Source organism: Mobula hypostoma, chromosome 6 (genome assembly GCF_963921235.1).
Source record: "Mobula hypostoma chromosome 6, sMobHyp1.1, whole genome shotgun sequence".
In the NCBI taxonomy this organism is placed as follows: Eukaryota; Metazoa; Chordata; class Chondrichthyes; order Myliobatiformes; family Myliobatidae; genus Mobula; species Mobula hypostoma.
In genome coordinates this window covers 67917701-67943957 of record NC_086102.1, presented here as the reverse complement: position 1 = coordinate 67943957, position 26257 = coordinate 67917701, and the positions used below count along the sequence as shown (strand labels likewise).

At 39.9% G+C, this 26257-nt stretch overlaps 1 protein-coding gene across 1 annotated transcript in view; it reads left to right on the top strand.

Annotated features, from left to right (window-relative positions):
- The window catches only part of LOC134348078 (cilia- and flagella-associated protein 47-like), a 712768-nt gene that overhangs the window by 481774 nt on the left and 204737 nt on the right, over positions 1–26257 (top strand). The window contains exons 51-52 of the mRNA XM_063050919.1: positions 812–909; positions 23016–23191. Coding sequence (XP_062906989.1) covers positions 812–909; positions 23016–23191 — 274 coding nt within the window. The remainder of the gene's footprint in view (positions 1–811; positions 910–23015; positions 23192–26257) is intronic.

The window sequence follows — 26257 nt, the reverse complement described above, 5'->3', positions numbered from 1 at the left end:
AAATTGACCATCATTACATATAGGGCAACAATGAAATAACAAGACCCACCACATCTTCTCAAGTTCATTTAAGGTGCAACTGGCCTGAAAATACTGACTTTGCATGCAAAAGCTGTATTTGTAATGGGCTGCCAGTTTTGATGTTTGGCAAAACTTCAGTCCAAACTTTGGCAGTAATAAAAACTATTGAATAATTTTTAAGAAAATGTATTCCTCTAAATCATTAACATATGCTCATAAATCTTTATTAACATTAAACCTGAATAATTAAAATAAAGCAGGAATCCACCCTTTTGCTTCCTTCTCCTTTGCCTTGCAAAACCCATTTAAATTAATGAGGTCAGACTAGGCCAGTATTTGAAAGGTCATGTCCAACATAATCGTTGAGGATTGTCGGCAAGGCCACCCTTGAGGAGGCCAATGGCAGAAGGAACTTAAAATATTTGGGATATGAATTTGTTATTAAATTTGCAACCTATACATCTTAAAGTGTAGCTTCAAAAATCTTCCTCTTGTTTTCCGTTCAAGCAGATCTGGGTCATTCAACTACCCAACTTATTGCAACCATCAAATTATGGAATAGATAGTTTCCACTGTATCAATTATATTGAGTTATGATTAATATACTGTATGTGTTGTACATAAACATTTAAACTCCATTACAATAATATTTTTTGGTTTTGAATATCCAAAATTATTAGATGGAATCTATTGGAGTTTGTTTCAAAACTTGTGGAGTAATGGTGTTAATAGGATTAATAGGGTTAAAATATTATTCATGAAAATAGTTTTTTTCATCTTTCATCTACAGCAAAGAAGAGTAAATTATATAGAGTCTGGTTTTATTTAGAGATTAATACTGTTCCAGCTCCACCTGAGCAGCGGCTTTGCGTAACCTGTGCTGTACAGGTAAGTACCATATAAAGTTTACAAAATAAAAGTTTACACTTTTAATCATGTGTAAAATGCTACATACAGATGATATGAATGTTGTTAGAATTCAACTTACAATAGTTCCAGTTCCATATCAAATTAATTTGCACTCAATTACAATCAGATTCATTGATATTTTAAACCACTTCAAATCAAGTAACCATAGCATTAAATAAACTAAAATAGTTAAAGAATAATTATGTTAACTAATTGCAAATATTAAACTGAACCAAAATATTTTAAATATGAGCAGCCTTTCCGTTTCCTTGTCTGCAGCTGAACAATATCCTTTGGAATTAATGGGGTCAGGCCTAATATGTGTGGTTGGCAAGGGGCAATCACTTAATATAGCAAAGTTCAAATATTCCCAAAAATTTTACAAAAATTTTTAACACTGAAATATAATTCTATTCTCAAAATTGCTCTTGTGTCTTTAGACATAATTATTACAATGTACTGGTATGAAAGTTCATTTATTTCGCTACTGCTGTCTTTGGTCTATGCTTTTTGTGAATACTGTTGAGTACAGTCTCCACACACAATAACCCAACAAAAATCTTAAAGATGTGTTGTGTTCACTACAAATTTATTGTGCATTTTTTGCTGTTAATTAATATATATTTATTTAGTCGATGGTAGACTTTATGCTTTCTACTCATGTCAATCTCTGAATAACAAGCAGAGAGTTATGCTAAACATAACATCGGTATTACAAATTGAAGTCCTACTTTTTCAAAATATTACAAGTGATTCTGGTTAATTGTGGACTATCACAAAAAATATTAAAAATGCTGAACTATTTATCACCAAGACAAACTATCTCGCTTACTTCTATGTGGAAAAGCAATTTATTATCACTAGGTAACCTCATTGGTTTAAGACAGTAGTTACATATAAAATTTGTACATCCGGAGTGATGTAGAACATCAGCTGGGCTTTGTACATCCTAAGCGATCTAGAACAGAAACTGGGCAAAAAAAAGAGACTTGCAAGTATTCTTATGGAATCTTGTGATAGGAAATAAAAAACAAATAATGTTAACTTTAATGTTTCTGAATCTTATGCTCATCTAGTGATCATTTCTGGATTTGAATATTTTCTGCAGAGCGGCACAAGGTTGCAATTATTACTCTATGTTACTGAGTGGAATCACAAAATGCTGGATGAACTCAGCAGACCAGGCAACAGCTGTGGAAAAGAGTATAGTTGATGTTTCGGGCTGAAACGTTGACTGTACTCTTTTCCATAGATGCTGCCTGGCCTGCTGAGTTCCTCCAGCATTTTGTGTGTTGCTTGGATTTCCAGCATCTGCAGATTTTCTCTTGTTTGTTGCTGAGCAGAATGCAAGGATTTCCTGCAAATGTATACAAATATAGAAATCCAGAAGTTATTATCACTGACTTGATGTGGCACAGAAAGTTGTGTTCTGACATTGGACTTCATTTTCCTGTTTCTAAAAATGGAAATGCAGTTAGCTTTTTTTTCTTGATTATGTATTTAAAAACTGCTATAATTGGTTAGTTCTGACTTTTCCCAATGGTTAATTTCCTGTTCTATGTCCGGTGGTTGCAGAATTAAATAGGCAGATATTTGGAAAGATGGAGGTTTGAGGTCTAAGAGTGTGAGTGTATAAATAAATGACTGACAACTGGATGGTGTGGAATCTGAAGAGGGTGGGAGAAAACTTCTCCTAATGATTTCCATCTGCTGGATATCCTATTCCTTGATGTTTTCATCTCTCTGTTAATGATTACTGATAAAAAGAACTTGAAAGTTCAGACATTGAAGTATTTTTGTCTTTTTTTAATCAGACAAGGTATTGATCATTTATAGATTCTGTAGAAATCAGCTTCAAAGTGTTGCACATTCTCCTAATTTTTAAGAAACTTTGATCAAAAAAACACATAGGAGAATAGTGTTCTAAAAGCTTGGGAGATCTAGGCCAGATTTTCTCGAAGTATGCCCTCTTCATTAAATATGTTTGTGCATAAATTACTAATGAGGTTGATATCAGTAAATGGTTCAGTAAGGATATTGAAGTGTTTGGACTTTTGATCCTCCCAATTTAGCACTCTAATCTACCTCATGTTGGAATCAGATGAAATTGGGTATTTTAGAAGTGAGCCAGATGGTGCGAACATTCAGATGAACATTTTGTTGTAAGCAATAGATGGAAGACTATTTTAGATGCATAAGGTCTTAAAGTAAGTTAGATTACAGGAGATATAATGACTAAAGATAGCTAATAGAGTGAAATAAGGATTGAGCAAAAGGGCAAAGAGACAGACAAATAAGAATATTAAAAATTTGAGATTTTGCTTTCTTTGTTGTTTTGATACGAATATGTGCACTTTTCTATGCAAATAAAGCTGATGGTAATTTTAAACAAATATCAAATTATTTCAGCTTTTAATTGTATGATATTGCTATAGTAAATATGATTTGCATCTGCAACAATGTTATAAGATTCATGGGAAGTTTCAGATGTCATTTTGCAAAGTGACCAAAAGCTATACAAACCACAATTGACAATTCACTTGTTATATTACATTTACCGTAAATTGTAAGCACCTTTACTTATTATGAACAATGTATTACGTTGTCATCAAATGTGGCTTAAAATTGAGTATTTAAATCTGGCCCAGTGCTTAAATAGGCCAAACATCGGGTCGTTCTTTAATCTCAGGCCTGGGCCCTGCCGCTTTGATATGCTCATGGGGCCAGGCATCACCACCTTGATTTGCCCCATACCTGACCTTTCTAACCTGGCCAGGTGTTTAAATCATTCAAACATTGGCTTGTTCCTTGATCTTGGGCCCGGGCCCTGCCACCTCAACTCTGCCTCACCTCGTCTCAGTTCTACTGCTGCGAATTGGCTCCAAGTCCACTCCAGCAATGACCAAGTATTGGCTCATTCCTTGCTCTTGGGCTTAGGGCCTGCCACTTTGATTCACGCTGTACATGCCTCGCTGCAACCGTACTGCACCTTCCAGACTTCAGTTCACACTGCAGGGGCAGTTTCAGGCAATTGATTGCAGTGATTTTTTTTTCTCTAGAAAAAGTGTGATTAATAGAGTAGTTAATAGTTTTATTTGCTGCCAGCAAGGTGTTGTTGTATTTCACTAGCACCATCTTAAACCTGATGCGAATATTACAAATTTTGGGTTAGGGTTCAGTTTTGAAATGAGTTACCTTCTTCTATATTTCCTCTTTTTTTTAGTTTCTCTTGACTCATCCTTTTAGTTTGCATATCTTTGTCCTTGAACAGTCCTCAATTCCCATGAATACCTGCTCAATGATTTCACACCTATTTCTGGAAAACCCATGTAAACATGAAAAGCCCCATGTAAAAATACATAAATAATATACATAAATAATGAATTCCCTGTGTTTATTCATCAAAGTAAATGAGTTCAACTTTAATTGCCACAGAGAGAACATGAGTAGATAGCAAAGAAATTCACTTTTTTGATGAATTGCTACTTTCTTGGGTTTGATCTGGTTGAGTGTCTTATCAAGGTCTTGGGTAAAATAATGGATAGTAGTATCAATAGAGAAACAGGCCAGAGACTGTAGCAGCATCAACATGAAATCGTCATACCATGCCATTTGCAGTACTGAGGGCTGAAATTTAATCCTGTTTGCTTTCAAGCTTGTGCTTCATCAGTAGCTGCAAATCTTGAAAATGATTGAAATCAATATACCAATGCCACAATTAACAAAAGGAGATATTTCTCTCTCCTACATAGGCAGTCCCTCAGAACTGAGGATGACTTGCTCCCATTTCTTTTTGTAGGTTCTAGGTTCGTGATGAGGCCAGTGTGGAAACTGCTCTCTTCTGATCTGATCCACAGATGGATCAGAAGTTGACGAAGGGATGGTTATGTGCAGATACTTTGTGAGGTGGTGTGCTCCTTAACCTCTTGGCTAGGGCTTGTATATGTAACCAAAGAATGGCTAAAATATTCTCCATATCAGCCTTCTCCAAGTTAGTCAGTTGTGGAGGTCCCCAGCGGATATCTACAGAGTTATTAGAGGTGCAACTTGGAAGGCTGCTTTGTTAAATGTAAGACACCATATGATGGATCAATATTCCATGTTTTCAGAAATACTATAAACCTAAAAATGCTATGTAACTAATAATGAATTTAAGAAGTCTTTTCCCAGAATTTGATTGTCAGACATTGAATGGAAGTCATTATTTGGAAATTTATTAGTGACTTTTTATACAATTTGAAAGGATCTTGAGTTGTTTTTACCAGTTGTTACAATATTCTGCCATCATTCATATTGAACATTTTTTAAGAATGATTCCCTGAGATGTTTCATGAGTGACCTTCCAAGACAATACTTTCGTAAATGATGTATTTAAAAGGCATGTCAGGCATACTTCTTAAAATTATATATGTTGATACTTTCAGTTTGCTATTTTACCAAAAACAAGTTTGCCTGGAAATGTGTGCCTCATCACTGAAGCTAAATGAGCCACATAGCAGGACCAGTGTGTTTGAAACTACTAAATTGTTTCTGTATATTTATTTCCACCACTAGGTCTTGTAAGAGTGAAATTGTTTGCATATTGAAGAAAGTAGGTGCCATTGAGTTTTACCTTAGTCAAAGCAACAAAATGTAAAATTATTAATTTTACAGGTAATCGTGTCATGTTTGGATAGCATCAAAAATTTTAAAAAATGAAACTCATTGCAACATTGTGAATGTGAAATAGCTTTTATTTTGTAATTTATATGAAAGTAGTGAAGGGCTGAACAATTTAGTGTGTATGTACAGTATATATATTTGTAAGCAGTGAAATGCCACACAAATATATAATTAGAAATTATATATTAAGCACTTACAATAACAGAAGGTGTGCAAATGTTCCATATCACACTAATTGTATCTTGTGGCAATGAAAATGCACTAATTGTTTGCCTGGTTCATAAGACTTATTTCTATTATGTTTCCTGAGCATCAAATGTGCAAATGACAATTTTCTACCAACATCCAAGGCAGGCATTTAGTGTGGAGTTGATCTGTCAGAGACATTATGATACACAAATTATGAAATATGACAAACTCAAATGATATAAAGCAAATATATATCTAGATGCTAGAAAATATATATAAAAGAAAAGAGGGAAGACTTGAAGCTGCAGAAATGTGATTTTTGAGGAGAATGATGAAAATATCGTGGAAGCACAGTAACAAATGAGGAATTGTTGCAAAAAGCTGGAGTAAGAAGAGAGTTGATATTATCAATCAGGAAATGGCAGCTGGAATTTCTGGGACATGTACTGAAGAAAGAGAAAATCGAACATCTTGCAGTGATGTGAAAAACAGATGGAAGAAAAAGTTGTGGTCAAGAATGCATGGCATTTACATCAGGGGATGGACAGACAAAAGTTTTGAAGACCTTATTAGAACTTCCTGGATTAAAGACAGATGGGAGACCATGATAGAAGACAATGATCACCCACGTCATACAATACATAATGATGGTGATGATAGATGCTAGAAAATCTGAAATTAAAACAGGAAACCACAAAAGCATTCAGTCAGGTACAATCTGTGGAAAGAGAAATGGTTAATGTTTCAGGTCTTGGCTGGAATGGCTGTTTAGGTCACTGGATAGTGGTGAGGGAGGAGGTGTAAGAGCAATTGTTATACCTCCTGTAATGTTTCATGTATGACCTTCTGAGGCCATCTTCTCAGAGAAGGTGTCAGGGGTCAGGGAGGGATGGGTAGGGAGTGATGAATGGGCCAGAGTGTCGTGGCAAATTATCTTTAGTTTTCTGACAGAGGCCTTTGATTCTTGAGTTTGGAGACCTTCACATTGGTAAGAAGTTCTGCAGAGAGCTTTAAACTGGAGTATTAGCTTCTAGCTCCCAATTTTGTAATTTAGTTTAGTGTTGAATTTTGGACTGGAATGGTGTGCAGGTATGGTAACTTACTACAGTCATGAGTTCATTTGTGTTTCAGGTCCTGTCAGCCACATAATACTTTGGACAACTTTCTTAAATAACTCAAATACACGACATTTTATTTCTTTGAATGATTTAATATAACTCTATATAAATTCCAATGTTGGAAAGTGTGTAACTTTATTCCCTCCTGTTTGGTTTGGAAATAAATATTTTGATGTGAACTTAGTTAAAGTAAACTTCTGATTTATTTTCTGGCAACACACAGTGGTGAGATAATGAATTTAGTGGCAAAAAAATTGCCTATATTGTTAAATGTCTGCAGCCATAAATCAATTTGCTACTGTAAATGCAAATATAGCTTAGGAATCATTAAGTTAGCAAAATGTAGAGATGGTTTGTTTTTATATATTGAATTATTGTACATTTGAAAGTCCTTTTTTTAAAGTCCTTTAGTTTTGCTTGTATATTGATCTGCCAGTTCAAATGAGTGGAATATTTGAAACAAACCCAACTTGTCAAATTTGTATTAAAATTGACAGGCAGAAAGTTTAAAAAATTATTTCTCATCATGTATAACAAGCAAATACTGTAATTGTAAAAATTTGGAAGAGGATACTTTTTTTATGTTACATTTTTTACATGTTTTGGTTCTATTTAATATGAACAAACACCAGTTCTTTAAATGTCTCTGTTAACTTTCAGTTATCAAATTCTGGCATGGGGAATTCTGTTTATCATTTAATTATCCTTGTACTAAAGAATGTACAAATGTATAAAAGTAATGCAGCCTTGCAAGAATCATTCTCATAAATGACTCTCAAATATTTAACATACTCTGCCACTCCACTAATGCTTTTAATTTGTATGCTTTGCAGTTATATTTATTTGGATGGAAGAATGAAAATACTCAAACTCTACCAATTATATAAATTTGAAGTGTCAAATTAGCTGAAGAAGTCAAAGAAAACATTTCTAGGTTTTGTTTCCCTTATTACAATATTCTCTCGGGAGATGACTCATGCAAGTTCATTTCAATAGGAGATTGTATAATGTGGTGGAAAACAAGTAGAACTGCAGATGCTGGAAACTGAAGCATAAACAAAAATGTTGGAAGAATTCAGCCAGTCAAGCAGCATCCATGGAAAGATAAAACCAGCTAACATTTTGGATCAGTGACCCTTCCTCCAGAAGTGGGGAAAGAATGAAGGGCTTACAGTTTTCAAATTAGAGCTGGCCTCATGAGTCAAGGTAAAATGCATATGGAAATAGCTTAAGAGACATTAGGTGTTAAAGTGAACCAGCCTTCACACATAAATTGACAAAATGCTGGAGGAACTCAACAGGCCAGGCAGCATCTATGGAAAAGAGTACAGTCAACATTTCAGGCCGAGATCCAGTCCTGCCAAAGGGTTTCTGCCTGAAATGTTGATTGTACTCTTTTCCATAGATGCTGCCTGGCCTGCTGAGCTCTTCCAGCACTTAGTGTGTGTTGCTTGGATTTCCAGCATCTGCAGATTTTCTCTTGTTTGTGATTGGATTTCCACACATAAATTATTTATTTTGGCTTATTATTTTACTGTATACCATAATAAGCAAAGAATAGATGAATTATTTCCCACATGCTGACAATCTGCTTGTTCAGATCAGCTGGCGGGGGTGTTTGCAGACATTCTTAACCTCTCCCTGCTTCAGTTTGAGGTTCCCACCTACTTTAAGAAGACCACAGTCATCCCAGTTCTTAAGAAAAATGAGGTAATGTGCCTTCATGACTACCATCTTGTGGCTCTGACATCTACCGTCATGAAGTGCTTTGAGAGGCCGGTCATGGTCCAGCCTTCTAGAGCACTTCAACCCACTATGATTTGCCTACCAGCAAAACAGTTCCATAGCAGATGTCATCTCCCTGCCCCTACAATCTGGAGTAGCTGGACAGTGAAATCACCCACATTAGACTTTTGTTTATTGACTACAGCTTTCTTTTCAATACCGTAATTCCTAGCAAATTCATCTACAAATTCCTGGACCAAACTCAATATCACCCTTTGGAAATGGAGCCTTGACTTCCTGATAAGAGACTGCAATCAATAAAAATAGGCAGCAACAACTTTATCCTTACTGGCATCCTCAACCTTCTAATTCCTATACACTCATGACTATGTGGTCAAATTCTATTCCAACTCCATCTACAAGTTTGTGGATACTACCACTGTAGTGGGCTGTACAGGAAGGAGATAGACAGCCTCATGTCATGGTGTCATAACAGTAGACTTTCCCTCAATGGTAGCAGAACAGAGCTGATCGTTGACTTCAGGAAGTGGGGTGGTATGCATGCTTCTGTTTACATTAATGGTGTTGAGGCCGAGAGGATTGAGAATTTCAAGTTGCTAGGAGTGAATGTCACCAGTAGTCTCTACTGGTCCAACCATGTAGACTCCATGGCCAGAAGAGCTCACCAACACCTCTACTTCCTCAAGACACTAAATAAATTTGTAAAGTCCCCCTTGACCACCAATTTTTATTGATGCAGCCTAGAAAGCAACCCATCCAGATGCATCATGGCTCTGCCCATGACCACAAGAAACTGCAACAATTTGTGGACACAGCTCATCACGTGATGGAAACCAGTAAAGGAACCCCTCCATGGACTCCATCTACACTTCTTGCTGCCTTTGGTAAAACAGTCAACATAATGAATGACCTCACCCGCTCCAGACATTCCCTTGTCTTCTGCTCCCATTGGGCAGCAGGTCCAATACCTGAGGGTGCATACCATCAGGCTCAATGACAAATTTTATGAGCTGTTTTAATAAGACTATTGAATTGTCCTATAGTACAATAAGATGGAATCTTACTTGACCTTGCAAACTACCTCATTATGACCTTGCACCTTATTGTCCACCTCATTACACTTTTCTGTAACTGCACTATTTTGTTCTGCACTTGCTTATTGTTTTATCTTGTATTATCTCAAGGGACTGTTGAAATAAATTAATCTGTATGAATGGTATGGAAGACAAGATTTTCACTGTACCTCAGAACAATTGACAATGATAGAACAATTTACCAATTTTCAGAAATCATAGGACATTGAGTGCTTGAGAAATATGAACTAATTACGTACTTTGTTGTGAAATATGTGTACCGATACTATATAGAATAAATCAGGGGACCCCAACCATTTTTGCACAGCGGACCAGTTTCATATTGACAATATTCTTGTGGACTGACCGACCGGGGGGGGGGGAGGCGGGGTAGGGTTGCCAAGGGACGAGAGTAGCTGTCAAATATGCTGGGTTTACCCCAAGAAAGACTACAATGACCATGAAGCCTTGCGCGGGCACCAGCGCGCATGCGTGTACAGTTTTTTCTACAAATCGTTTTTGGCGAATCTGTTTGGGGGGGGGGAGGGGGTGTTAATCACGACCGGAATATCGGATATAAGTGGCTAATACACTCAATTTCCTTTCTAAAAGGGTTTATCTAACGAATCTAATATTAAACACACAGCGTATATTTTCCTCGCCTGAATATAGTGATAAGTCAATTATCAGGGGAGCTTGAAGTAAGTGTTGAACGAACTTCCAGTAGAAGTGGTAGAGGCAGGTCCAATATTATCATTTAAAGGAAAATTGGATAGCTATATGGACAGGAAAGAAATGGAGGGTTATGGGCTGAGTGCAGGTCGGTGGGACTAGGCGAGAGTAGCGTTCGGCATGGACTAGAAGGGCCGAGATGGCCTGTTTCCATGCTGTAATTGTTATATGGTTATATAAGTCAATAGCATCATAACATTTTAAGTAATATTTGGATATTAAACACGCAGCACATATTTTCCCCGTATGAATATTGTGACAAAAGAGGGTTACAAAAGTACACATAGACTAAGGTGTTAACTGTCCTGTGCTATCACAAGTGGGATCATCAGTTGATCTGCCACCTGTCTTCAGGAGAGAGAGATAAGTAAGACAATGGAGCAGCATTTGGAAATATTAATGAGGAAACGAGAGAGAGTTTAATAGAAGGAGACATCGGTCTGAGTACTGTCAGACGGGCTGCTTTGAACCCTGAACTGTTTGAAGTCTGATGGACAGGCGATACCCCAACAGGGGGGATAAAAAGGGACAGGTTCGCTAAGGCAACAGACACCACACACACACCCCGAGGTAACGAGACCCTGGAAGCGGTGCGCCCCCACAAGTCGGTGGGAGTTTTGGAGGTCTGGTCGCGGGTCCAACCATAGATGCACAGGGTGGAAAGATACGGTCGGCGGGAACCTGGTGTGTGTCTGCCCTTGCCTGGGTGCCGGGTTCACCGCTGAAGAACGATCGTGTCTGGAACGGAGGGGTCACAGTCGGTGACCTCAGAAGACATTACAAAGGGCTCGCCCGAAAGCTAACTGCGAGGAATATCGAAGGTCTGTTTGGAATCCGATTTGCATATTCATTTGTTCTCTCTCTCTCTCCAACAGCACGACGGCGATTACTGCGAACTGAACTAAACTGAACTCTGTCACTTGTGATTGATCATCTTACCCCTAGACTGTGATAGAGCTTGATTGACCTAGTTCTGTGTACATGTGTGTTTACTCATTGCTAACCTGTTGCATTTATATCCTTACTATTAGAGTACTGTGTTGCTTATTTCTTTAATAAAACTTCCTTAGTTCCAATAATCCAGACTCCAACTGAGTGGTCCATTTCTGCTGGTTTGGCAACCCAGTTACGGGGTACGTAACAATATATAAAATCATTGCATCACACCAATATCGCTGAATCTGGGAGCCCTGGGCTTGTTTTCCTGCAACAAGACGGTCCGATCGAGGGGTGATGGGAGACAGCGATACTCGAATGGGGTTCCTTGTGTCCAGTCTATTCCACAATTCAGTTTTCGTTGCATTCATTGCAGAGATATGTTGGAAATGGAAACAATGTTTTCAGTGCTTTCGTGGCTATCTCAGGATATTTAGCCTTGACTTTGATCCGGAATGCCGGCAGAAATGTTATGTCAAACATACTTTCCAGCCCGTCATCATTTGCAAGCTCGAGGAGTTGATCTCCTTCCTGCGCTGTCATGGATGACGCGCGGGTAATGACCTCGCATGCGTTCAAGCTCAACGGTGGACGTGACAGGGAATGAGGAAAGGTGCAACTGACTCCTATCGCCAAATCATATTGCTTCCTCGCGGCCCAGTTGCACATGCTTTGCGGCCCGGTACCGGTCCGCGGCCGGGTGGTTGGGGACCGCTGGAATAAATGATGCTGTTCTCAAAGAAGGGATAGGGGGTATATATGAAAAAAGCAATGAAAATGGTAGGGTTAATAAGGTATGTGTGTCATAATTTTGTGTTTTATCAATAGGAACATAGGTGAAATCAAGTTGAACCTTTATAAAACTTGGATACAGCCTTATCTGGAGTATTGTGTCATTGTGTAATGATTTGATCTGTATGAACAGTCGATAAGACAAGCTTCTTATTGTATCTCGGTACATGTGACAATAGTAAAACAATGCGAATTCCAGTTCCAATTTCTGGCCACTACATTACTGGTGGAATGTGAACATTTTAGATCGGATACAGGCTGTAAGTGAATGGTTCCTAGGATAAAAGACTATATTTATAAGGAAAAGGCCTTTTTTTCAAAAGTTTTTATTTTTGAATTAGAAAAGGCATAGGAAGATTTGGTAGAAGAATTTGAAATAATAAGGATTATGAGCAGACTAGATTGAGAGAAGTAGCTTCCTTTGATAGGATGCTTGAGGATGAGAATTCAATAGGTTTCAATAGGTACATTTAATATCAGAGAAATGTATACAATATACATTCTGAAATTCTTTTTCTTCGCAAACATCCATGAAAACAGAGGAATGAATGACAGTTAAATGTTAGAACACCAAAGCTCCCCCACCCATGCATAAGCATCAAAGTGACAACCCCCTCCCCCACCAGCAAAAAAGCATTAGCAGCCCCACCGAGCACTCAAGTGTGCAGCAAAGCATCGATAAAGACATAGACTTGCAATAGCCCAAAGACTACACGTTCACCCGGTAATTCAACATACCACAGGCTCTCTCTCTCTCCCTAATAAGGGAAAAAGAGGTGCCCTGTTTCACAGCGAGAGGGGGTACATAACAAAACAACTTGCAGATTTACAGTGTTGAAGTCCATTGTGTCACTTCTTCAGAGCTCTGTGCCCAAAGAACTTGGGTGTCTGGGCACACAGCCAGCAGCCAGCTCACTGCTTTTGATCTTCCGTCTCCCACGACACACCAGTTTTCTGTGGTGGCACTGACCTCGACTCCAGTCTCCTCCAGAGCCACATAAAACTGGCACTCTGAAGGCGTGCTAATCTTCTAGGCCGTATCCTTGGCAAATGGGAAGAAAGGCTAGTCGTGAGACCCCGAAAATGGGTCCCATTTCTGCAAAGAACCGAAGTCAGCGTGTAACTTCAGGTCAGGGTCTTCAAAAGAACCCTGGAAGGGAAAAATAGAGACATTAAAGATAGAAATAGAGCTGTTTCCAAAGATGCAAGCAAAGGAGTCGCTATTAGGCACCATCGTCCTCATAAGTCACAAAGTATTGGGGAAATTAACAAAGAGAAATGCAAGGAACACCTTTATGCAACATATGGTTGGAATCTGAGGTACACTGTTCATGGATGTGATAGAAGCAGACTCCATTGTGGATTTGAAGTAGAAATTGGGTAAATATAAGGCAAAAACAAGTGCAAGGCTATAGAGAAAAGACTAGGGAGTTGAACTAATGTGTTGCTCTCGTGGAGAGTTGTACAGACAAAAAAAGCTAAGTGGCATTTTCTTGTGCTGCTACCAATCTACGATGAAATTTTCATCATTGTGATGATATTGCAATATTATTACACTGTCAGCAGCGCATTGATTTGTAAAATTAACCTTTGTTCACAAGAAACTTTATCATGTTTATTTTCCTCAAGTCCCCTTTCTGAATGGACTTTTCTAGAATACAGCAGATGATAAAATGCAAGGTTAGCAATCTTATAAATTTGCAACTCCATGGACTCTTAACTTTTGCTTGTTAGTTAACTGGAAGTGAATCAGTGATGTATAAGGAAAATAAGGAAGTGTAGCAACATAAAAATTCATTATAACTGAATCAGAAAGAAGGATGCTGACGTTAGAATTTCTGAATATTTTTATGATCAATTATATTCTTAAAAGTGTTGTATTTTGGTAAGCAATGGCTATTTTATCAGAAATGATAAAGTAATTTTGCTCATTAGTATAATACGTTTCAATATGTTTCCAAGAAAAAAAAGTTGATTGTAGTATGTAATTTTGAACCACTTTATCACAAGTATGTTAATGTCATCCTTATAATTTCTATATTTTACATCCTTCTCCAGATTCATGTACTTCATGGTGAAAAAATACCTTTTGAATAATATTAACAACTTTGAAATCATTAACTCAATTTCCTTGTGGCAGCGTTAAATCCATTTCCTTCAGTTAAACTCTGTGTAATCCAATGCTTTTAAATCAATGGGATTTCACTGCACAGTTCTTTTTTGCTTCCAGCAGCAGATCAAGCCAAATATTTTCATTCTAGTTATATATCTCTCTGTAATAGCTGAATTTAATGCAGGAAGTTTCTGGTGGGTGAACTATTCATGTAATTATTAAAACCAAAAAAATCTGGCAATGCAGAGCATGTCAGCTAATATCTGGAAAAAGTAGAAAAAACGTTTCAGCAATGAGTTTTTAAAGCACCTTTTGACAGAAAGAAACATGTAAGAACAAAGGAAAACTTAAATAAGAAATGGAACAGTGAATAAGAATAGAAGATAAATTAAAGAGATTTTATAGAGGGTACTAAAAGGAGAACATGAAGTCAAACACACAAAGTTTTGGTGAGGAAATTTTGAAACCCGAGTTTTGGAGGGAATGATGTGGCTATTATTGATGCAAAAGAGCAAAGAAAAGTTAGATACAACAGAGGAAAATGCCATGCAGTTAATTTCAGCTATTTGGGATGAGGGTATTATGGTGTGGCATCCGTTAGTCTCATGAGACCATGGATTTGTGCCTGGAAAGTCTTGCTTCAGTCTGTGTTGGTAGAGCAGCATCTGTTGTGGTTGTAGAGGCCCACGCGGGAGTGACAGTCTTGGCTGTAGTGACTGTACTTGAAGGTGCTGTCCTCCAGTGTTGTCTTGGTGCTGCTTTTTTGGCGAGTGCACTTCTCTTCAGCAGCAAGCCTCAGTTTCTTTTTAGACCTCTGCGTAGTTCCAGCCTCCAGCGAGAACGATCACTTGCAATGTCCTCCCACCTCTCAACGTTCATGTTCAGTGACTTCATGTCTCTCTCGCAGACATCTTTGAAATGAAGATGGGGCCGCCCTTGAGCTCTCTTGCTGGAGGCCAGTTCCCCGTACAGCAGGTCTTTCGGGATCTTCCCGTCTGACATGTGGTGTACGTGGCCCAGCCAGCGGAGATGGCGTTGTTGTAGCAGGGTGAAGAGGCTGGGTATCTGGGCACGGGCCAGGAACTCATTGTTGGTGACTCGGTCAATCCACTTGATGTCCAGGATGCGTCTCAGGCTGTGAAGGTGGAAGGCGTTGAGACGCCGCTCTTGTCTGCAGTAGAGGCTCCAGGTCTCGCTGCCATAAAGCAGTGTGCTGAGGACGCAGGCCCTGTAGACTGCAACTTTGGTGTGCATCGTCAGCTTTCTGTTCTCTCAGACTCTCTTTGTCAGCCTGGTGAATGTTGAGGCTGCTCGTCTGATCCATCTGTTGATCTGGGGGTCTAGGGAGAGACTGTCCATGATGGTGGAGCCAAGGTATGTAAACCCGTGAATTACCTCCGGCTCGTAGTTGTTGATGGTAATGGTGGGGGGTACTCAACGCCTTGGTCCAATATGTTGATCTTCTTCAAAATGATAGTCAAGCTGAAGTCCTGGCAGGCTCTTGAGAAGCTGTCCATGAGGTGTTGCAATTGCTCTTCAGAGTGTGTTGCCAGTACCGCGTTGTCTGCAGACAACATGTCCCTGATGAGTATTTCATGAACTTTGGTTTTCGCCCTCATCCAGGACAGACTAAACAGCCTCCCATCCGATCTGGTATGGAGGTAGACATCATAAATTGATGTTCCAAAGGCATGCTTCAACTTGACTGCGAAGAAGATGCCGAACAGGGTGGGGGCAAGCACACAGCCCTGCTTCACCCCGCTGCAGATGTTGAAGGCCTCTGAAGAAGAGCCATCAATCTGAACGACGCCCTTCATGTCTGTGTGGAATGCCTGAACTATCCTGAGGATCCTCGGGGGACAACCAATCCTGGCAAGGATTTTGAACAGGCCATCTCTGCTCACAGGGTCGAAGGCCTTTGTGAGGTCAATGAAAGCGACATAGAGTGGTTGTCTTTGCTCTCTGCATTTCTCTTGTAGCTGTCGAAGGGAGAAGATCATGTCGATTGTGGAGCGCTTTGACCTGAAACCGCACTGACCTGGGATATTACCCTTTCGGCTATTTTTCTGCAGTCTGTTCAGGACCATGCGGGCGAAGTCCTTCCCAACAATGCTCAGCAAGGAGATTCCCCTGTAGTTGTCACAGTCGCTTCTGTTCCCTTTGTTCTTATATAGGGTGACAATGTTGCAGTCTCTCAGGTCTTGCGGCACTGCTATTATGGTAGAGATGCAGCAAAAATGAGATTTAGATTTAAAGATTAAAATTTGAGGCACTGTTCAATTAATTCAACAAGATAGAATGGTAATGATAAATTCAGTGTAGGATCGAATAATACGGGGATGAGCTTAAAAATGAAAACAGAAATGAGAGGCTTGTTGGAAGAGGACTGAAATAGTTGATTCTAAATGGAAGAGTGTTTTGACATCTATTCTTTTCACTTTTCTTCCAAAATAGGGATTTTTTATGTTTTTTCATAAAAACATCTTTTGAAAGTCATACATTCCCACAAAAAATATCTCACTAACATTTTGGAACTGCAGATCTCAGACTTTCTTTCCCTAATAATAGAAGATGTTATGTACCCACATATGCCAATTTACTAGTTTCCTATCCCTCTGCCAAACAAACTACATTTTCAGAAAAGCCCATTTCCGGAAAAGTTGGGATATTTTCCAAAATGCAATAAAAACAAAAATCTGTGATATGTTAATTCACGTAAACCTTTACTTAACTGACAAAAGTATAAAGAAAAGATTTTCAATAGTTTTACTGACCAACTTAATTGTATTTTGTAAATATACACAAATTTAGAATTCGATGGCTGCAACACACTCAACAAAAGTTGGGACAGAGTTAAAATAAGATTGAAAAGTGCACAGAATATTCATGTAACACTGGTTTGGAAGACTCCACATTAAGTGGGCTAATTGGTAGCAGGTGAGGTATCATGACTGGGTATAAAAGTAGCGTCCATCAAAGGGTCAGTCTTTGCAAGCAAGGATGGGTCGTGGCTCACCCCTTTGTGCCAAAATTCGTGAGCGAATTGTTAGTCAGTTCAAAAGGAACATTTCTCAATGCAAGATTGCAGAGAATTTAGGTCTTTCAACATCTACAGTACATAATATTGTGAAAAGATTCAGAGAATTCAGAGACATCTCAGTGCGTAAAGGGCAAGGTCGGAAACCACTGTTGAATGCACGTGATCTTTGAGCCCTCAGGCGGCACTGCCTAAGAAACTGTCATGCTACTGTGGCAATTATAGCCACCTGGGCTCGGGAGTACTTCTGAAAATCTTTGTCACTCAACACGGTCTGTCGCTGCATCCAGAAATGTAACTTGAAACTGTATTACACAAGGAGGAAGCCATACATCAACTCTATGCAGAAACACCGGCGAGTTCTCTGGGCCCGAGCTCATCTCAGATGGACTGAAAGACTGTGGAACCGTGTGCTGTGGTCAGATGAGTCCACATTTCAGCTAGTTTTCGGAAAAAACAGGCGTCGAGTTCTCCGTGCCAAAGATGAAAACGACCATCCAGATTGTTATCAGCAAAAGGTGCAAAAGCCAGCATCTGTGATGGTATGGGGGTGCATCAGTGCCCACGGCATGGGTGAGTTGCATGTATGTGAAGGTACCATTGACTCTGAGGCGTATGTTAGGATTTTAGAGAGACATATGTTGCCATCAAGGCGACGTCTCTCCCCGGGACGTCCATGCTTATTTCAGCAGGACAATGCCAGACCACATTCTGCACGGGCTACAACAGCATGGCTTTGTAGACACAGAGTACGTGTGCTTGACTGGCCTGCTGCCAGTCCAGATCTATCTCCTATTGAAAATGTATGGCGCATCATGAAGAGGAGAATCAGACAACGGAGACCACGGACTGTTGAGCAGCTGAAGTCTTATATCAAGCAAGAATGGACAAAATTTCCAATTGCAAATCTACTACAATTAGTATCCTCAGTTCCAAAACGATTAAAAAGTGTTATTAAAAGGAAAGGTGATGTAACACAATGGTAAACATGCCTCTGTTCCAACTTTTGTTGAGTGTGTTGCAGCCATCAAATTCTAAATTTGTGTATGTTTACAAAATACAATTAAGTTGGTCAGTAAAACTATTGAAAATCTTTTCTTTGTACTTTTGTCAGTTAAATAAAGGTTCACGTGAATTAACAGATCATAGATTTTTGTTTTTATTGCATTTTGGAAAATATCCCAACTTTTCTGGAAATGTGGTTTGTAGTTTGACAGCAGAAGGGAACCAGAGCACCAGGTCAGATGGCGGGGGGGTGGGGGGGGGTGCGGCATGGACAGGAAGGTAGATAATCAAAGACAATGAAAACAGACAGGAGCGAAGTAATAGTTACAATGGGACAGATAGTTTGAAGTGTGTGTATTAATGCTAGGAGTATTATGGGTAAAGGTGATGAACTTAGAGCATGGATTGTTACATGGAACTATGATGTTGTGCTAATTGCAGAGCCTTTGTTGAGAGAGGGACAGAAATGGGTTCTTACTGCCCCAGGGTTTTGATGTTTTAGAAAAGATAGGGAGGCAAAAAGGTGGAGGAGTTGCACTACTAATCAGGGACAATATCACAGCTGCACACAGAGGAGACATAATGGAGGGCTCATCTGCTAAGTCTGTATTAGTAGAACTAAAAAATAGGAAGTGTGATAGGATTTTACTATAGACTCCCCTAACAGCCACTGGGACACTGAGTAACAAATATGCAGGCAGATTATGGAGAGGTTAAAACTATAGAATTGTAGTCACAAACTTCAACTTCCCTAATATAAACTGAGACCTTCTGAATATAAGAGGTTTAGCTGGGGCAGAGTTTGTTAGATGCACCCAGGAGGGTTTCTTAAATCAATATGGACTATAGATAGTCCAACAAGGAAAGGAAGTATATTGCATCTGGTGTTGGATAATAAGCCCGGTCAAGTGACCAACCTTTCTGTGGGTGAACTGTTAGGGAACAGTGACCACAACTCAAGTTTTAAGATAGCTCTAGATAAGGATAAGTATGGACCTTGTGGAGAGTATTAAATTGGAGCAGGGCAGATTACGAGAGCATCAGGCAAGAATTAGGGAGAGTTAATTGGGACAGTTGTTTTTGGGCAAGTCCTCATCTGACATGTGGAGGGTGTTTAAAGACCACCTACACAGAGTACAGAACAGGTATGTTCTAGTGCCATGAAAAATTCTTGGCAAGTAGGATTAAAGACAATCCCAAGGCATTCTATACATACAACAAGAGCAAGAGGATACCTAAGCAAATGAAAGGACCACTCAAGGATAAAGGGGGAACATTTATTTGGATGTGGAGGATGTGGGTGAGGTCCTTAATGAATACTTTACATCAGTATATATCAAGGAAAAGGAGGATAGAGAGACCAATACCTTCATATCTTGTCTTGCCACAGGTGAGGTTCTGGAGGACTGATAAGTAGCTAATATTGTTCCAGGGATAATCCTGGAAACTATAGACCAGTGAGTTGCACACCTGTAGTAAGGAAGTTACTGGAGATGATCGTATTTATGAGCATTTTGAAAACCATGGTCTAATTAGGGAGAGCCAGCATGGCTTTCTGTGGGGCAAGTCATGTCTTACTAACTTGATTGAGTCTTTTGACGAGTTGACGAGGGTGGGTGATTGATAAAGTTAGAGCTGTAGTTGTTGTCTACATGGATTTTAGTAAGGCATTTGATGAGGTCCCTCATGGAAGGCTCATTCAAAAGATTAAGGTGTATGGGATCCATGGTGAAAAGTCAGAAATGGCTTGCCAATAGAGGACAGAGGGCAGTCATTGAAAGGACTTATTCTAGCTGGAGGTCTGAAGGTCTATGATTAGTGGTGTTCCCCAGAGATCTGTACTGGGATCTCTGCTGTTATGTACATAAATGACCTGGATGAAAATGTAGATGGTAGGTTGATAAGTTCGCAGATGACACAACAATTGGTGGTGTTGTGGATAGCGTAGAAGACCGACAAAGAATACAACGGGATATAGAGCATAAATAGTGCTTATCAAAAGTATTCATCCCCTCCCCCTTGGAAGTTTTGATGTTTTATTGTTTAACAACATTGAATCACAAGTGGATTTAATTTGGGTATTTGGCACTGATCAACGGAAAAAGACTCTATCATGTCAAAGTGAAAACAGAGGTGGGGGGTTAGAGAGAGGGGGAATTTAGAGAGAGAAGGGGGTTAGAGAGAGAGGGGAGTAGAGAGGGAGAGGGGTATAGAGAGAGGGGGAGTGTAGAGAGAGAGAGAGAGAGAGAGAAACGGGTGTAGAGGGAGAGAGGGGCTATAGAGAGAGAAGGAGGGGTAGAGAGGGGGTACAGAGAGAAGGGTGGGTGTAGAGAGAGGGGGGTTAGAGAAAAAAGGGGGTAGCAAGAGAGGGAGAGATGGAGGCAGTGAGAGAGAGAGAGAGACCCGGGGGTAGCAAGAGAGGGAGAGATAGGGGTAGCGGGGGGGGGGAGAGAGAGAAACAAGAGGATCAGAGGTGGAGGGGGTAGAGAGCGGGGGTTCAGATATGGAGGGGATAGAGACCGGGGGTTCAGAGGTAGAGGGGGTAGAGAGCAGGGGGTTCAGAGTTGCAGGGGGTAGAGAGCCAAGGGGATTCATTGGTGGAGGGGGTAGAGAGCAGGGGGGGTTCAGAGGTGGAGGGGTAGAGAGCAGAGGGGTTCAGAAGTGGAGGGGTAGAGAGCAGGGGGGTTCAGAGGTGGAGGGGTAGAGGGCAGGGGGGTTCAGAGGTGGAGGGGGTAGAGAGCAGATGGGTAGAGAGCTGGGGAGCAAAGTTGGAGGTGTAGAGAGGGGGATAAAGAGATGGAGAGGGTGGTAGAAGGAGAGGGAGAGAGGGAGAGGGAGGTAGAGATAGAGGGAAAGGGAAAGGTAGAGCTGGAGGTAGAGAGAGAGGGGGTAGAGATAGGGAGAGGTAGATAGAGGTAGAGGTGGAGAGAGAGGTAGAGGTGGAGAAAGAAGTAGAGTTGGAGAGAGGAAGAGGTAGAGGGAAAGAGAGATAGAGAGGTTGAGAGGATATTTGGTACAGTGGAGAGATAGGAAGAAGAGAGGGAGGTAGAGAGAGGAGTGAGAGAGAGAGAGAGAGAGTACGTAGGCAGCAGGTTTAAATCTAATGACATTATCACTTTCAGTCTTTTATACGCAACTATTATTTCTTTATTTATTTCATTGAATAGATTTGCCGCGCATATCGCAAAAAGTTAGTTTGATCTGATGGCCAGTGTTGAAATGTAGTTGTAGGGTCAGTAATTATGCATTTCCCTACAAACCTTATGTTTTGATTTGTGTCTATACGACAGAGTCCACCTATGATGCAAAGAGGATGGCATTCCCAAGTAGGGGTGTCTGGAGCAAGGGAACGTAGTTTTGAGATAATATATTTTTCATTTATGATAGAAATGAATAGAAATTTCTTTTCTCCGGGGGTTGTGACGTTATTTCTATTGTTCTAACCTTCCTCAGTTGATCAGTGAAGCCATCATTTACACTATCAACACAACTCTGATCATGCTACCTTCTGGAAAAGACAAGTATTAGAGATGAAAGCCGGAATCAATTTTTTTTAGAAGTAACGCATTTTCTTTCCCACTTGTACAGGCAATGAAACAAGTTCCAGAAAACCATAGTTTGTAACATCGTAAAGCTAACTATCCATTGCAACTGATAATTCAAAACATTCTTCAACCCCAAGAACTTTTGTTGTCCCATTTTAACACATTGTTTTGCATGTTAAGTAAATTGTGATTGTTTGGCTTCCAAGAATGTTTTGGAGCCCTCTTTAATGCAGTAAAATAAATTTCTCACTTTATCCTGTCCCTCTCCCCCCTCCCCCCTCCTCTTCCCCCCTCCCCCCTCCTCCTCCCCCTCCTCCTCCCCCTCCCCCTCCCCCCTCCTCCTCCCCCCTCCTCCTCCCCCCTCCTCCCCCTCCCCCTCCTCCTTCCCCTCTCCCCTCCCCCCAATATTCGATTCATATCGATTCGATTTTATCCGATTCATAAAAATACCAACTTGTAGTAAAATGCACGATAAAAAAGATGGTAAATATGTAAAAACTTGGTGTCAATTGAAATGTTGAAACAACTCTAGTTTCTAGTCATAGCTTTGAATATTTTTAAATGCTTCAACATTATGACCTGGTAGCAGCATGCAGTTTTTCTGTGTTCTGGTAAGCTTTATGTGGGGATTCAAATGTAGCAGTGGCTCATGCATTAATCTGCTCTAATCTACACAATTTGGTAAATTGCTTCAGCAAACAACCATAAGGAGAAGAACTGCCTGACAGCTAACTGACTGTTAACTTGCAAATCTTGTACTATCCAATTTAAATATCCTAATTGTCCACACCAAATCCAATAAGTTTCTCAGTTCAGTTCATTAATAATTCTTTCTCTGAAATTATTGTATCTAGTTCATTGAATGAAAAAATGCCAACAGTGCTAACTAAATCATGTCAGTTGTGTCATACCATTTAGTTTTACTGTCTGATTAATTATTATTTCAGATCTCTATTATTAACTAATATTTGACACATCACAGTTGTTAGATTTCATCTAAATCACTCTGGTAGATTAAGTTTGAATTATCTGCCCTTTCAATTTGTAGAAATTAGTTGCTAAATAATATGTTAATATATAGCATTTTTCCAGGTTTGTGAAGTGCTCAAAATAACAATGTGTTAATTCCATACCTAGGATTCTATTGATGTGAAGATTATGATAAGTAATCCTGTTAATGAACCTTTGGCACTTGACATTATGCTGAATGGAGATGGAATTGCAGGAGACAATTGTTTGGTACTTAAACCGAAAGAAGTTGCTGTCTATGTGGCTAGATTCACTCCAAGCATTGTTGGTAAAAGTATTGGAAGGTAAGATAAGAAAAGTTACAAAATACTGTATATTGGGAGACAGTATTTCTTTAAAATGGTGAAGTTATTTTTATCAGCAGATCTGAAATTTGCTAATGCAGATTTTGTGATCAGTAGCAAACCTCTTGGTCAGGGGTTCCCAACCTGTTTATGCTATGAGCTCAATGCCATTAAGCAAGCGGTCTGTTGATGCCAGGTTGGGAGCCCCGGCTCTAAGTACTTGGTTCTAAAAAGTCTTTATTAATTTTTATAGATTTCCCAGTACCAATATGCTCCTATTCTGGCCAGCTCCTCAATGGTGAGGCCCTAGGCAACTCCAGACTCTTCAAGAGTCTTGTATGTAGTAAGATAAAGAATTAGAGCAAGCTGAAACCAAGAAGCCTGAAGAAAAATCTATAGCAGCTATCTGTGAAATTTGTCAAATCAACAAATGCTTCTTAATTGCAAATAAAATTTCCCTCTTTCTATGTTATTTAGAAGTTTGGAATTTATTTTAAAAACAAGGAATGCAATATATATCTGTTGAATGAAAGTTTTTGCACATGCTAGGAAAAATTATAATGCTTTGTAGCTAGTGAGTGGGATCCAAGCAGTTCTGGGGGGACAATGGACAGATAAAATCTGGAAAAATCAACAATGGAAATTTGACTCTAACTCATTTACATCCAGTATTATAGGCTGTATCTGGAAAGTTCCACTGGGACAATTGCTTCAATTAAAGCTGCTGTTTCCTTGGCTTTCCAGAACTTGCTGCTTAAATCAAAAGCTCTGAATGTGATGAAAGACTCTGAAATTGTTGGAGCTGATCACTTGACAGGAAAATCTGTCAGTAAAATTCTCACATCTCAAAGCCACCTTTCTACCTGCTTATTTGATCCTACTACTTTTGCTGAAATGTTACTTTGACAGTAACATTAATCTTCACTTTGGAGCTCTGATCTTTCAGATCCGCATGAGTACTACTCATATGCTGCATTAAGCTGAGGACAAAAAAACAAACAGAATCAGGAACAGCTCCAGCAGTGTCAAGTATCACATAACTTTCACCAGCTCCAGCAACAACAAGAACTGGAGGTACAGTACCACCAATTAGAGAAAGGATTACTGTGGAGATGCAACATGCAAGAGGCTGTTCCTGGTGCAAAGTTTGGACAGGCAGTATAATACAACATAGAAACATAGAAAACCTACAGCGCAATACAGGCCCTTTGGCCCACAAAGCTGTGCCGAACATGTCCTTACCTTAGAACTACCTAGGCTTACCCATAGCCCTCTATTTTTCTAAGCTCCATCTACCTATCACGTTGTCACACTGGTTTCTGAGGAGACTAAGCACCTTGTGTTATCCTGCTAAACTCCTTAAACCCATTTGGTCCAGCTTGTGTTTCCTTTACTCATCTCATTCACCTGCATTTGGTTCATATCTCTCTAAACTTTCCTATCAATTAACCTGTAAAAAAACACACAAAGGTTGCTGGTGAATGCAGCAGGCCAGGTAGCATCTCTAGGAACGGGCCGAGACCCTTCGTCAGGACCCGGTCTCGGCCCAAAATGTCGACTGTACCTCTTCCTAGGGATGCTGCCTGGCCTGCTACGTTCACCAGCAACTTTTATGTGTTGAAAAGATTAGTCGACGTTTCGGGCCGAAACCCTTCGTCAGGCCCGAAACGTCGACTAATCTTTTCAACTGATGCTGACTGACCTGCTGAGTTCCTTCAGCGCATTGTGAGTGTTCCTTTGACAACAGCATCTGCAGATTATTTTGTGTTAACTTTTATGCATGTTGCTTGAAATTCCAGCATCTGCAGATTTCCTCATGTTTCCGTTAACCTGTAAAAATGTCTTTTGAATGTTGTCAACACACACAAAATGCTGGAGGAACTCAGCAGTCCAGGCAGCATCTATGGAAAAGAGCACAGTCGACATTTCGGGCTGAGACCCTTCATCAGGACTCTTTTGTACTCTTTTCCATAGATGCTGCCTGGCCTGCTGAGTTCCTCCACCATTTTTGTGTGTATTGCAGATCTGTGCTGTTAAATGCTATGATTGTATTCATTTCCTCCACTTCCTCTGTCAGCTGGGGCCAAATACCCAGCACCCTCATTGAAAATCTTCCCTTTCAGGCTCCCTTTGCATGTTTACCCTCTCTCTTTAACCTCACACCTTCTTGTTTTAAAATCATCTACCCTGGATAAAAGACTGTTACCATCCACTTTATCTACAGTATGTCCCTCATGGGTTTATAAACCTTAGCATGGTCACCATCAAGCTTCATCAATTCCAGGGAAACCAGACCCAGCCTATTTAGTCTTTCTTCATAACTAAAGTCCTCCAGTCCCAGTACCATCTTTGTAAATGTTTCTTCATTGTCTCTAGCTTCCTATTGTACAATGATCAAAATTGCTCACAATATTCAAGATGTGGTGGCATCAATATCCTAAATCAGGAGCATGAGACTGAACTACATAAAACACCACTTGATCCCACTGTTATGGTACTGCACACAGATTTTGTCATCACAATGCCACAAGTATGTGAAAGCTTTGGGTGATAGGGGGTGGGTACAGAAGGAACCTTGGTCGGCCAGTGGTGTAATGGTATCAGCACGTGACGTTGAGGCAAATGTTTCCATGTTCGAATCCTGCCGGCTCCTTGCACGCTTTGCATCCATGCTGGCTTGAGCATTGAGCTAACAACTCGGCCTCATAAAAAAAAAGTCAAAGTACTATGGAAGCAGCAAAAAAATGTTACCCGATATGCCGCAAGCCACAAAAAGAGACAATATCTGAAAGAACCTGTGATGATGTGGCCAAGGCTAGAGAAATTTTGTTAATTGTTGATTTATTGGTCACATGTACCGAGATGCAATGAAAATATTTACACATCATCCAAACAGGTTATTCCATACACAAATACACCTATTTAGTACGAGAGGAAAGCAAATGTCAGGACACAGAGTATAGAGTGTCAGAAACAGAAGGTGCAGGCAGTGGACAAGGTGTAGGTAGTAAAGAGAAAACATTGCTGAGGCTGAGTCTATTTTCTTCAAAAGAAGGGAGGCTGAGG